Raw genomic sequence first — 15705 nt, 5'->3', positions numbered from 1 at the left:
TTGTCAGATACGCATTTATTTCAACGCGAAAAGAGAAAAACGTGGAGCACAGAGGCTGACAAAGACAATGTAGTATGGCATTCTTTCATTTTGACATTATTTCAAAAGACACACAACGCAAAAGGTAACATTTAGTATCAATGTTTGGATGGGGATTGTGGACAATCAAATTATTGGGCCACATTTTTTTTCCTCAAAATGTGAATGTTACGGCAGAAGTATATTCACAATTTCTGGAAGAAACACTGCTAAATTTATTAAAGATGTCCAACTGAATATCCCGCCAGACCAAATTATCTTCCAGCAAGATGGCCATCCAGCTCACACTTCCATTTTTGCTTGTGGTGTTTTAAATCAGCGATTTGCACACAGATGAATAGGCATCCACAGATTTCCACGAGTGGCTACCGCGATCACCTGATCTCACACCCATGGATTTTTTTGCATGGGGCTACATATGAGATCAGGTGTATCAGACACTACCACGCAATTGAGAAGAATTAATTGAAAAAATTAGAGCAGGAAGTCGTAACATTACACCTGCCATTTTAGATACAGTGCGACAAAGTTTTATGCGAAGGGTCGCATTGTGTTTAGAAGAGTCTGGCGGATATTTCAAACATTTCTTATAAAAATAAATAATTTTCAATAAATAATTTTTATACAAATATAAAGTTTTCGATTGAAATACTTTCTTATACGCTTAATATTTGTATTTTGCATCTTCGAAATAAACAATGTCATCTTCTGTCTACATCAATTAACGTTGGTGATTAATACTCTTAAAACATTCCAAACTTTCGAGATCAAGATCTGAATTAGTTTTGCTAGCGATTTTTTATAACGGATATATTGTTCTATTTCGAAAATGTCGGTCGTATCATTCATCGGCCGTCGTCGAATAAATTACGATTACTATGCTGCGTTTCAGATTGACTCAACTTTTTCAGAAACTGATTCCAGAGTGCAATACAGTACGGAGTTGCAGTCAACATGTCTTTTCTTTTTCATTTCTTCTGAATCTAAAAATTCTATCGAAATTTACAACGCTAACACGCGCGAAAAGTAAAACGGTAAAGAAAGAAATTTTATTGTATCATATTTGTTTCTTTTAACGTGTTAACTTTCTAAAATTTAATTTTTCATCTTTAATGTGTTGTAGCTTCTCTAATAATAATCGCAACGATTATTCAAGTCCGTCATAATTTAAACACTGTAAATTCAAAATTAGTAAAAATGCGCACGATTAACTCGATCAATAAGTTATGATGATATTGTTACGTCTGGTCACTAGACGTGTAGAGAATTCTGTAATATCGACTATTAGCGCGAAATTTGAAATGCCTTCTTATTTTTAGTCACCCTGCATTCATCGGGTTTACTAAGGATACAGGAGGTAATGATCTATCGTGTGAAAGGAAACGAATAAAATAAAATAAAAAATAGATTATGTCAACTCACCTAATTGTAATTAGTAGCAAAGCCTTATAAGTACAACTGAATAATGCAGATATTATAAACTGCACGATACAACTTAATAATGCAGATATTATAAACTGCACGTTACAACTTAATAATGTAGATATTATACACTGCTAAATATGAACTGGATAATTCAGTGATTTCAACTGGACAATGCAGAGAAATAGTATATAGAATTCAATCTGACTTAACAGTGAGACTGATGGAAGACAACTGTTGCGCGAGCGATGATGTACGTTGGTCCTCTTGTGGTGGGGAGTAGGCCCTCGAGAGTATCGCATAGATTTTTAATCGTCACATCGGCTTCTTGATACGTTGGAATATCGTTTGGCTGGAAGTTGATATGCAGCTCGTTTTTGTTTATAGTAGATAGCCGGCGGATAAGGTGGGTGTCTGGTAACCTTTTTGGACGAAGCCGACTTGCTTTCGTTGTTGCCTCTTAATCTCCCGTGAAATTATTTCGTCAGCCTTTGCTTATGTTATTCTTATCCCTTCACTTATTTGTTCAATGCATTGTTCAATTACGCAGTATTCTTATGATTAATATTCTTATAACTAATATTCTTATAACTAATATTCTTATAACTAATAATATAATTAATACTTATAATTATAACTTCAATCTTGCTCTTTAGATGAATTTTAGATGGACTTGTACAGATCTCTTTAATAATGTTCTGTTTTTTGAATTTTATCATTGTCGGGACATCACAGTATATGCTGTCATTACCCATTGAACCGCTCCTATCCCTGCAAAGTCTGCCGCGCAACCCGTCGTACTGTCCAATATGTATATGCAACACCCTGTACATACACAGCCACGCACATTCACATACATAGTCTGGCTTCCACTTTCCATAAGGTTTGTGCGGGGTCCTTTACATGAGTACTATTTTTTCTTATCAGAACTTTCTTTTTTCTCTGAATTAAATTTATTTTCTCGATAAAAATTCATTTTTTTGGAAAAACTATTACTTTGAAAATGTGGTATAACAGAGCTACAGGCAAAGATCCACTTTAAAAGAATCTAGCGCGCTAGTGGCACCTCATAGGTGGCGTGGAAGGCCACTATTAATTATTACTAATTAACTATTAATAAATCTTTCTTTCCAGTTGAAAGAGGTAAATGCCAAGTAGCATGCGTGACTAAACGGGTAAGACAAGTGGCTAGAAGATATCGTGTTTGAAAATTGCTTTTTGCAACTTTTTTTGCATCAGTTTCTAACAGTAATCAATCAAATTATTAAATAATGTTTTCGACAAAAAAGTATTATTTTATATTTATTAATAATCTTGGTATATGTAAAACTTGCATTTTGTTGTAAAATTGTAAAATTATTTTTTTATTGGCAAGTCATGGCAAATCAATATTTTTTTCTACAGTTATTAATTTAACATATACGAATATTTTTAATAAATATAAAGTATTTTTTAGCAAAAAAAATTATTTAATTACTTCATTGTGCATTAGATTGTGCGTTAAAAAGAAATGCGGAAAAAAGAAACAAAAAGTTGCAAGACGCAGGTTTCGAATACGGAATCTTTAATATTCAAGTGACTCGCATTACTCGATTAAAAACACTTGGCTTCTTAGCAGTGCCGGTTTTAGAATCAGTTCGTCCCTAGGCAAAATTTCGGTGAACTGTATTTTTTAATTTAAGGTGGGAAGGTATCATTTAAGTGAAAATCATATTAAAATTTTTAAATTAATTTTTTTTTAAACACAAATAATACATATAATGGAATTTATTAATTATTATTAATTAATTTTTTTTATTATTATCGAGCATTTCTAATAAATCTGCTATCATTAATTTTTTTTATTTTGCAAATGCTAGTATATTATTTCTTTCGTGTACTCTGTTGTGTTTGTTTAACCTTAACTTGTTATCTCGCGTATGCAGCTCTTCGCCCTGCTCTTCTACCGTTAGGTTGAGCTCATCGAGCCCGCTGCCGAATCAGACTTTTGGTGCCGGGAGAATTTAAATTAATTTTATTCACTTCGTAAACAAACAAGAGCAAAGAAATAAAATATGAAAAAAAAAAATATAAATCAAAATTAATAAAATAATATTAATTCTTTGGAACGTTTCTTTGGTATTAGTAAAAAAAAATATTGCAACAAAACAAAATAAAAAAATTAAAAATCGTGTTTGCGCGATTTTAAAGATGCAAAATCTTTAATTATATCGTCAAATGAAATAGACGTGACCAAGTCATTATTAAAATTTAATAAAGGCAACGCACCAAGCCTTTCTTCGCCAAGCGAATTTCTGAGAGCAGTCTTAATACGTTTTAAAAGAAAAATCGATATTTCGGCACTGCAGCTTGTTACCGCAATGCTCAAAAAAATTCTAAGGGCAAGGTCAATATTTGGAAACGTGGAAATTATTCCTTTTTTGCACATATACTGCAATGTACTTGCGATGGAAGTTAACGGAATATCATGTGATAAAAATTCTTTAAAATGCGAACATTCAGTTGGAAAATCGTCCTCAATATTCGAATTATAAATTGATTGCAGATGTTTAGCTTTTTGTTGTACTTCTTCATGACTTAAATTTTTCAGTTTTTTTAAAAGTCCAAACCTCTTTTCAATTTCCCTGTAGGCTCCAAGTCGATGGTTCAGTTCTTGCACCAATTGGTCTAAAATTACATTGAATGTGTTAACTCTCATATCAGTCTTTGCGTTTAAGTTTGTCTCGGTATCGGTATCGACGGTATTCTTTTTTTTGTCAAACTAAAGCTTTCTTTTTCTGCTTCTTTTTTTACTTTACTTGTAATCAGTGCTTTCGAAAGAATTTTCCCCTTTTCCTCGTAATCATCAAAATTTTCTCTTAGAACTTTTCTATAAAAGTTTTTAGACCTTCAAGTAATTTTTCTACTATTTTCAAATCTATATCTACAATTTGTAGAATTTTGCTAGTTTTGTCAAACCTATTTATTATTTTGTCCCAACAGTCATGAAACCTATTTCCAAACTTCTTTACTAAGCTATCTGCTTTGACTCTCGTCGTGTTTTTCAGTTTGATCAGTTGCAATTTCTTCCAGCGTATTTCGAAAATTTGAACAATTTTTTCTACGAGCTTTGCATGCACTTGCTCGTGCTGACCATCTTGTCACAGATAATCCTTTGGGCAAAACTTTACTACCACCACTTTCCTCGATTTTCTTTTTGAGTTTATCCCATCTTCCAGTTAAATTAGATAGAAACACATATATCTGTTCAAGAAACATGAAATATAATGTTGCATTTAAGCAACATTTTGTTGCTGAAACCCCTACCAAGTTTAGTGAATGTGCAGCGCAAGGAATATATAAAGCCAAATCGTTTCGCTTTTTAATTCTAGCCTGTAAGCCTGAATAAATTCCGAACATATTTCTTGCATTATCATAAGATTGTCCTCTGCAGTTAGAAATATTTATGTTCAATTCTTCAAACAAATCAAATATTTCTTTTTCCATATCCTCAGCTTTATGACCTGCATTAGCAATAAATTTGATAAATCTTTTTACGGGAGTACCATTCGGAAGAACGTGACAAATAACCCCCGTCAGTTGGTCAACATGAGTGATATCCGCTGTAGAATCAATTATTACTGAATAATATTTGGCAACTCTAATTTGGTCAAGAATACTTTCCAATATCTTTTTTGTCATTAGATGCACAACTTCATTGCATATGTCTTTCGATAAATAAGAAAATCAAGTTACCCTTCCTTTATTGCCGTATCGTATAATATGTTCGCTTAGAAATGGATCATATACTGCCAATAATTCAAGGATCCCTAAATAGTTTCCATTGTTTTGAGACCCAAAAACTTCATGACTTCCTCGAAAAGCTAGGCCACGGGTAGCGAGAAATTTGATTACGTCAACAACTCGGTGAAGAATTGATTTCCAGTATTCACATTGACTTGAATATTGCTGATGTAGTGCTGTATCAATTTTATCAAGAACAGTGCTTCTTGAAATAAAATTTTTCACATTGGTATGATGTTCAATGGAACGTTCATGTTCACTCACCCTAAATGGATTTTTCCAGACATTGAAACCACTTGTGAAAGTATTTGTTGTTTTTGAAGGTAATAAGCAAGGTATGCAATAAATCATTCCGTTAGAGTTTCAATAAATAATCCATTCTCGTTTTATTTCAGTACTGCTGATGTGAGTCTTATATAATATATTTCTTGTAATGTATCGACTAGTTTTTTCATATGTACGCTTGGAAATATTTACGTTTAATTCATGAAAATTTTGCGGCGGTAGCAAATTTCTAATAATTACATCTATATTAGAATCAGATGTTGGGTCCCACTTACTTGGATCAGAGTCAAATATTTTATTATTGAGATTAGAATTGGCATTGTCCTCTTTTGTACATTCTTCATTTACTAGACTTATTTCTAGAGAATTGATTTATACTTTAACTTCAGTTTTAACTACAACGTTATTGCAATCTTCATTAGACATACTCTGCTGTATCTCTGCCTCTGTAAGCTGAGTAGTGTTATCTATATTAACATTAATACCGTCACTAGAGGGCGAGGGGAAAGTCGACGAAACTGATTGAAAAAATGTGCATAATCTTGGAATTTTTTTTAAAGTTGCTGCTGCTTTTCGTCCTTTTCTTTTTCGAGTTTTTGGTGCAGTGCTCTACTTGGTTTTTTGTACATTTTTGTATTATGCAAATTATTTTCGTGGCAAACCCAATATAACCCTAAAATTCGAAGAAAGCACGCAACTAATTAGCAACTAATTATTTTATTTAAAACACTAATAAACTCTTTACGTTTAGTTAAATATTTGTAATTAAATTTGGAAATTATTTTTACTTTACTTGTCACTTTCAACATGTTTTTTCGACGGTTTTTGTAAAAACTATTTCATCAATTCCCACATAAAGAAAACTTGTTTCATTTTGCATTTTGTTTAAATCGTTCATTGTTTTTAGCGACGGATGGGCGCTCCCTTGTCTCGTAGCGCTCCTAGGCAATTGCCTATAATGCCTAGTGGTAAAACCGGCACTGCTTCTTAGCATTTATCGTACGTAGCATTTATCGCGCGCTGGTGCGACATAATAATAACATATAATAATTGTAGAAAAAAATACTGATTTGCTATGAAAAAAATACTGATTTCTATTGTCAATAGAAAAATAAAAAATAATTTTACAATTTTGCAACAAAATGCAGGAACGACACAAAGTATAGTATACTACGCACACAGACGCGTGACGTGCGATTCTCGCTTATGTAGTGCCCGCATGATGGGCCGTTCCCCTCATGTTGCTCTGTTGCAAGATGCTCGATCTTGCAGCACTGTTCTGTTTTCTTCTCTTCTCGAAGCTGCTCAAGTTCCTGTAGGATCGCGCACAGAGTTTTCGACTCAGTTATCACTATCAGAGTCTGGGAGCGTGTTCTCTTCGACGAATGAACTATGACCATCGTTTGACTGTACTATCCAATCTTATCCCGGCTGAGCCCCCAAAATGTTACTCTCGCAGGTGTCACTTGCGAAAGCGCGCACGCGAAAAATAAGCACACAGGTTTTTAACCAGTTCAGTGGTAGACTTTTCCGAAAGATTTGTGCCAAAAGTGGTAAGAGTCAAAAGTTAAAATATCGAAAAACGGTGAAACATGGGTTCAAAGTTTTCGAAAAAGTAACTTTTCGGAATGGGTATGGATCCTCCTCACGCCCTGCGGGGCGAAGGGGGGGGGGGGACAGAATAAGGGTGGAAAATGTTAAATGGCACTATGGGTCAAGTGGGGACTCATTTAAAAAAGCGTTTCAAGACGAGAACAATGATTTTTGAAAATGTTTACTACGATCTTCCAGTCAAAAGTGGAGGTGGATCAAAAAAGGGGGGTGGATTTCCGAAAAGCTATCACCTCCAATTTGGCTTATATTCAGCCAAAATATTTATTTTATCTAGTAAATAATATTCCCAAATGGATTTTTGGCGCAAATTCCCCCTCCGCCCGCCAGCCCCCCTCAAAAGTTCGAAGGTAAAACTGTTTTTGTTAATTATTTCAGAAAGTATTCATTGTACGGAAAAAGTTGTCAAACAAAAAATAAAGCTCATAAAAAGCTCTACAAATAAGATCTTATACATATTTTACTTAACTTCAATATTTTAGTCGTTTTAACAATTAACAGTCGCCATATTAGATCCGCCATTTTGAATTTTGCAATTTTGACATCAGATTCGAATTCAGCAGTCCAAAAAACCTTAGAATATCAAGTTTTATGCAAATCTGTTAAAAATTATTGGAGTTATTTAAAAATGTACATATATGATACATTATCACGTTTGGCACTTTTTTTTGTACATATATGATACATTACCACTCAACTGGTTAAGAAACTCTGCTTTAATTGATACAACACCGGAACACAGAACTATAATAAATATCAGTAAAAGTAAGTGAACACTCGTGTCACGTTCTCCTGACGCTAAGGATCAGGTACAACTCTCTCCTGTCACCTTGCTTATCGGTAACTAGGCAACGCTCTTCAATCCACTTGCGGCTCATGCAACACGATTTCACGAACAAGCGCATCTCCGGGCAACGATTTAGCGGTGCGGGCATAACAATATTTACAGTCTCTTTTTATTGCTATATTAAGGTTACTTTTTGACTCCTTCTCGTATACCATATTCGGAAAGTTGAAGTATATCGTATATCGAAACATTTCTATGTTTACATTTTTATTGTTGGGTGACTAAACTGTAAGATAAAAATAATAGATTAAAATAAATCAGAAACAAAATTGGGTTTTGATACATTCATAAATTAAAAATTGAAATTAATAATTTAAGGTAAAATTGTTAAATAGGGGATCACTTGTCAATAATCTTGATCTCTTGATGTTATCAAGCTCCTCAGTCTGTTCGAGCAGCAAAGTCTGTTCGAACAGATTTATCCAAACAATTTTTTGTCAGCAGAAAGCCTACAGATTGTATATAAAACCTGTTACATTAGATGATGATAGCAGAATGTCAGCAGAAATGTTACAAAACCTGCTGATATAATTTGACAGCAGATTAGTAGCAGAAACCGAGCAGGATTTGCTCGGAATTATCACAGTAGATTGGCGGTAGAAACCAAGTCCTGCTCGATTTCTGCCGACAATTTGCTGTCAGCTTATGTTGACAGGTTCTGCCGGCAAAACACAAGCTTAATGCGGACGCAGTTGATGCCAATCTGCCGCAATATGCCAATTCTGCTTGAATCTGCTCACAAACGGCAGGCTGCTAACATTTTGCTGACTGGCTAAAATTTTTAGAACATTACCCAGAGTAATGTTTTAAAAAGTTTTAGCCGTCGATTATTGTGTTTATTAAAAAATTATTTACAAAAGAAATTTACTGAATGGAACGTAATTTTCTGATACCATGTTTATTTAATAAAATGTATTCTTAGCAAATTGATTTATTTCAACATGATAAAGTGAATGCGTGGCCGGGGGACAGACCCTATTTCTTTTTGTTGGGATATATTAAGGATATGTTATTTACTATTATGTCAACAAATTCAGCCAACATGAAGGACTACTCTGTAAGTAAGTTGGGCAATATTTTAAATCAACAAAAAACTTGAAGTTACCCCGAACATGAGAGGAAAGGGGACTCACGATAATCAAGTACTCCAATGGATTAACATTTAAAATTAACATCTAAGATTTTGAAATTTTAAAGTTAAATAACTCAAAAAATAAGCGATCTATGAAACAATTTTTTCAGACAAAAAGTTTTTTTTTTTTGTCCAAGAAACTGCAAAAGCTATAAAAAATACAGGTTCCCATTTAAAAAAATGAAGACCTTGAAATAATCTCATGATCTTCATCCAAAATCAAATCAAGATTATCATCATATGTCCTTCACAAAACCAAGTAACTTTTATTAGAAACGTTTTCTATAAAATGGCTTCTTTTTGAAATATTTAATTGTTAAGATTAAAATAAATCACCCTGTATATTAGGTAACCAAAAAAGTTTTTTCTGTTTTTCCATAGTCATATTTCTCGAAATTGTTTAAAAACTGATGTAAATATATATAATCTGGTTACATCATTTACATTGAATAAAATTGCAGGTTTTTTTCGAATAGAAACGGCACGTTAATTTCGAATTTGTCTCGATTGCTACTTTTAATTTGTTATTATTCAGAGCTGTCGATCTCTTTGATCGAGAAGCATTTTTTAGAGATTTATCTCCTGCAAATTTTTGAAAATGCCGAACGGTTCTTTCCTTTATTGCATCTTTTTCAAATGCAGTCGAAATTTTTCGGCAAGCTTCTGACACTCTAGATCCAAATTTAAACTTGTACAATAAATAAACACGAATCATGCTCATGCAAATAGACATTTTAAAGCGTTAAAATATTTATTTAATTTGAACTTTACAACTTTAAATGCAGTAATTGAATAAAATGTGGTATGTATTTTACAGTGAAAAAAATGCACAACTAGTCATGATTGACTATAAACAATTCTGACTAACAAGAAACGGCAAAAGTTTTTTTTTTGGTTACCTAATAAATAAATATGCCGAGGGAAAAGGTATAGAATGGATGAACAAAGTGCTAGAAAGAAGAAAGTGAAAGAAATAAAAGAAAGACAATATAGAGCAATACCGAAAGTATAAAATGAAAGAGATATATTATATATTATTTTTTTAATAAAAGGGCATTAGGTAAATAATATAAATGCGCATGAATCGCTTGTATTCAGGGAACGAATAAAGGAACCAATATTTTAAATTAAAAAAAAAAAAAATAAATAAATATGCTAAGGGTACGTTTTATTAAATGTACATAGTATCAAAAAATTATGTTCTATTCAATAAACTTTTTTGTTAATATCTTTTTAATAAATAATAGCCGACGGCTAAAATCTTTTTTTTGTTACTCACAATCAGGACTATGATAATACCCACACGGAACAAAAAGCTTTAATGGATATCCACTAGATGTCCATCATGGAGATTCGAAACCTCTATTAGATGTCTAATATTGAATAGAACATAATTTTTTGATACTATGTACATTTAATAAACTTTTTTGTTAATATCTTTTTAATAAATAATAGCCGACGGCTAAAATCTTTTTTTTGTTACTCACAATCAGGACTATGATAATACCCACACGGAAGAAAAAGCTTTAATGGATATCCGCTAGATGTTATCATGGAGATTCGAAACCTCTATTAGATGTCTATGTAATCTCCTATAGATGTCTACTAGACATCCACAGTTCCGCATTACATACCTCCATTCGACATCTATTAAATATATTCATAGATATCATATGGAGCAATCATAGATGTTCCACAGATATTTCATAGAGCTTTGATGGATTGTAGTTTCAATTCGTCATTAATAAAATTATTTGGAAGTAAAGACACAAATATGATTGCGAGATAGTCTTGTTTATATAGGTGTTAACAGAATGTCACCATGTTCTCGACTGTCTCACAGTCGTGACATTCTGTTAACACCTACATAAACAAGACTATCTCGCAATCACATTTGTGACTTTACTTCCAAATAATTTTATTAATGACGAATTGAAACCACAATCTTTCTACTAAATAGATTTGTAACGTTAGCACTAAAGATGGCTGAATGATCAGCCGAAACGTTTGACATCGACGATGCCCTAACAATATTCATTACTATGGATACTGATACTTCTATCAAACATCGATAACAGATGTCTAATAGACATTTATGGTGGATTTATATCGTCATTTATCATGGAAATAATATGGATTTCTAATAGAAACCTATCCAATATCTATCGTAGAGATAGATGTAGTATGGAGTTATGGAGATTATATGGACGTCCATTGGATATTATGTTCCGTGTGGGTATATATCAAAGTCATTGGTTTTCTATTCGATAGTTTTACTTAATTTAAAACTAAACTTAAAATTTAATAAATTTAATCGAAACTAATGATAAATTATAATTAAAATAAAGAACTAGTAAAGTTAATAATTAAATATTAAAATTAAATAATAATATAGGATATCACACGAATAGTTGATACATTTTAATTTTTAATTACAACTTTATTTTACACCGAATAAGATTGAAATTTTAGGTATAAAATGTGATATCCTTCCAAATTTATTTCACAGTATTACATGTTCGATATGGCCTCTATTGACCCAAATAACCTCTTCAAGGCGAATGCACATGTTTGTGATGACTCTTTTCTTGCAACTTATATTTCAGGGTTTCGGACACAAATGTCAATACAGTATAGGTACAATAGCATTATGGTCACAAAAAGATAATATCGAGAGTATTTCCGTTGGTTATAAGATGATATTGCGGACAAGTGCAAGGGAATCATATTACAAGTAAGATTGTTATTTAAAGAAAAATATATCTGTGAACTTAATTCATTCAGATTCTCATACATATACGATTTGATTTATTTATTTAAAAATTTTGTAAGAACCTAATTAAGCAAGAACAGAAATGATGCTGAAAAGATATATTGTACTATTTTTTGTCCCTACATATCAAAATTTAAAACATTGACATAAATTATTTTTTTTAGAATATATATTCCGTCAGGAATATGGAACTTCCGTTTATCAGTCTGGAATTGCACTTTTGTGTTACACAACTTGTACGATATTCGCAAGCCTTGTATCGAAGCTATATCTTTAAAAGGACGTATTTTACCAATATTTAACTATTCTCATCCCATGGAATTCAAAAATCTGACCACAAATGCTAGTTACACTTTCACAGAATTTTCTCCTTATGAAGATAGCTATTACTATTTATTGATTGTCTCAAGCAGCGTTATAGAATTTAACGTCAAGGTTCAAGTTTCAGGTAATTTCCAAGAAATTTTATTTATTTTTAATCTTAATCTATATATTAATCTATATCTAAAAAAATAAATATCAGGTTGGCAAGAAAATCATGTCGTTTTTTTTCTATGTAAATAAAAGGTGATTTTTTCATACAAAGCAAAAACTATTCAGTGATATATTGTCCGTTTAATTCAATGACTTTTAGCCATCTTTCTATTAGCTTTATGATTCCGGCCTCATAAAACTTCTGGTCCTTATCGGCGAAAAATTGATCTACATTTCAAGCTTTCTTTAAAAAAAGAAATCGTTATTCAATAAAGAATTATTTGTTTGGCATCGAGTTAAAGATGGAAAAGAGCATTTCCGTCATATTTTACTTTTATTTCCAAAAAGGAAAAAACGCTGTGCAAGCCCGTCAAAAGTTATGTACTGTGTATGGTGAACAAGCCTTGACAAAACGCCAGTGTCAGCGTTAGTTTGCTCGCTTTCGTTCAGGAGATTTTTCTGTAAAAGATGCACCACGATCAGGCCAATTGAGATCGATGACGACAAAATAAAAACTTTAATTGAATCCAACCGTCATTATACGACATGGGAGATCGCTGAAAAGCTGAATGTATCACATACAAGCATTGAAAACCATTTAAAACAGCTTGGATATATCAACAAACTCGATATTTGGATTCCACATGAGCTCAAAGAAATTCATCTCACCAAACGCATCAATATCAGCGATTCCCTTCTTAAATGTGAGCAAAACGATCCGTTTTTGAAACGAATGTTAACTGGGGATAAAAAATGGATTGTTTACGACTATGTGAAACGAAAAAAATCGTAGAGCAAGCGTAATGAGTCGCCACAAAGCACCTCTAAAGCAGACATTCATCAAAGGAAGATTTTGCTATCTGTTTGGTGGAATTATAAGGGTATCGGGTTTTTCAAGCTCCTTAAACGTAACCAAACGATTAATTCGGAATTGTATTGTCGTCAATTGGATAAATTACACGAAGCAATCAAACAGAAGCGCCCAGAACTGATGAACCGTAAAGGTGTTGTTTTTCAACACGACAATGCTAGATCACATACATCTTTAGTCACTCGCCAGAAATTGTTGCAGCTTGGATGGGATGTGTTATCTCCCATATTCCCCTGATCTGGCACCATCAGACTATCACTTATTTCGTTCCTTACAAAATTCTTTGAACGGAAAAAAATTTGATTCTGATGAGGCTGTTAAACGGTACGGCTGTTTTAAATGGTTTTCAATGCTTGTATGTGATACATTTAGCTTTTTAGCGATCTCCCATGTCGTATAATGACGGTTGGATTCAATTAAAGTTTTTATTTTGTCGTCATTGATCTCAATTGGCCGGCCTGATCGTGGTGCATCTTTTACAGAAAAATCTTCTGAACGAAAGCGAGAGAACCAACGATGACACTGGCGACGACACTGGGATGACACTTTGTCAAGGCTTGTTCACCATATACAGTACATAACTTTTGACGGGCTTGCACAGCGTTTTTTCCTTTTTGGAAATAAAAGTAAAATATGACGGAAATGCTCTTTTCGATTTTCCATCTTTAACTCGATGCCAAACAAATAATTCTTTATTAAATGACGATTTTTTTTTTAAAAAAAAGCTTGAAATGTCAGCTGTCAAATGGTATAAAGATTATAGGGTTTGGAGTGAAGTTAATTGAGTTTAATGACCAATACACTCATCTATCGGTGAAAAACGACATGACTTTCTTGCCAACCTGATAAATAAATACAAAATACAAATATGCAAATTATTGAAATAATAATTCCACAATTTTCATCAATTTGATACACGTAAAATTCTCGGAATTGAATGCAAATACAAAAAAAATTTTAGATAAAGATTGTAAACCTTTAAAGACAAAAATAGGTATCAGTTTAATTTTGGATTGGCTTCTGAAATGTTAAAACTATTCTGAATTTTTTAAGTAGAAATCCTTAAGGGGGTATTCTCGCTTTTGGTACCATTTTAGACGCCTTTTTTAGGAATTTTTTTTGGAAAAAGTATAAAAGTTATAATTTTGTAACTTGGTACATTTATTCTTCTATATTTGTATGTTCTTTACAAATTTTTATAAATATAAAAAAGTTTTTTAAAAGTTATGGGCGTGTCCATATAGACGTGTCAAAAAAACATCGGCTTATGGTCGCCACAATTTAAGGCACAAAAATTATCTGAAACAAAAAATTTAAAAAGATTCTTAATCTATTGTTACGTCCTGATAGAAGAATTTTCTTGGACTCGGCGATCAATATAGGCGGGCCTGATCGCACGAGCCGAACGGCTTATTAGAACTAGCGACGGGTCAGCGACTGGAAGAGTTGTTTTACTCCGTCGACAAGTCAACCGCTCGTTGGTTCCCTTTTGGGTTAAGGAATCGAATCCCTTTTACCCGGGACGGAACCTTTGCGCAAAATTCGAAAGGGAAGTGAGGAACAAACGAGGAGGGTCTAATTAAATAAATAAAAGCAGAATTTTAATTAATAATAGCTAAAAATTTAATCATAATCTTTGGTTTGAGTACAAGTAAAGCTTAACATTTAATCTTAACTTTGATTTGAGTACAAGTGATGCTTAACTTTTAATCTTAACTTTGGTTTGAGTACAAGTGAAGCTTAACATTTAATTATAACTAATGTAATATATATATATGGGGCATTCTTTCTCAACTTTACACCCATGCTGCCCATTTTCTATTTGATCCAAAAATTTTTGAAAAAATCTTAAAATTTACAGAAAAATGTAAGCTTTCCAATGGCGCGTAGCAAAATTATCAAATTCAATTGGATCATACTTAAAATTTCAGAAAACCGAAAAAAAATAATAAAAATGGTAATTATTCAAGTGTAGCAATTATTCATTCGACGTTTTTCTCTTCCAATTAACACTTTCGAGTACTCTGTTTATCTGTGCACTGTCACATGAGTCTAAACTAAAATGACGGATCCAATATAGCCGCCAAAAATTTAAAAAATTTAAGAAATTAACTGATTTTTATAAAACTTGATATCAAGGGGTTTTTCGGGTTACTGTATACGAGTCTAAAGTTATCTTTCGAAAATACAAAATGGCGGATCCAATATGGCCACCAAAACATTTTGAAAATTTTTAGAAATTAACGAATTTTTATAATACTTGGTATCAGGGACTTTTTCGGGTTGCTAATAACGAATCTGAAGTCGCATTTCGAAAATTCAAAATGGCGGATCTAATATGGCAACTAAAAATTTAAAAAATTTTTAAAAATAAGGGAGTTTTATAAAATTTGAACAGAGAGTTTTACGGCCAGCTAAATACAAATCTTAAGTCGGATTTCGTAAACTGAAAATGTCGAATCTAATAT

General features: G+C 32.5%; 1 protein-coding gene across 5 annotated transcripts in view; it reads left to right on the top strand.

Moving 5' to 3' along the window:
* The window catches only part of LOC105680063 (transmembrane protein 8B-like), a 230855-nt gene that overhangs the window by 56198 nt on the left and 158952 nt on the right, over window positions 1-15705 (top strand). For all 5 annotated transcript variants that reach the window (XM_067352077.1, XM_067352078.1, XM_067352076.1 and 2 more), the window contains 2 exons: window positions 11726-11853; window positions 12057-12340. In XM_067352077.1, coding sequence (XP_067208178.1) covers window positions 11726-11853; window positions 12057-12340 — 412 coding nt within the window. The remainder of the gene's footprint in view (window positions 1-11725; window positions 11854-12056; window positions 12341-15705) is intronic.

The sequence above is a fragment of the Linepithema humile genome, chromosome 3, assembly GCF_040581485.1.
Source record: "Linepithema humile isolate Giens D197 chromosome 3, Lhum_UNIL_v1.0, whole genome shotgun sequence".
NCBI classification, from domain to species: domain Eukaryota; kingdom Metazoa; phylum Arthropoda; class Insecta; order Hymenoptera; family Formicidae; genus Linepithema; species Linepithema humile.
The sequence above is the reverse complement of the archived record's forward strand: the minus strand, read 5'-3'. Positions and strand labels throughout refer to the sequence as shown.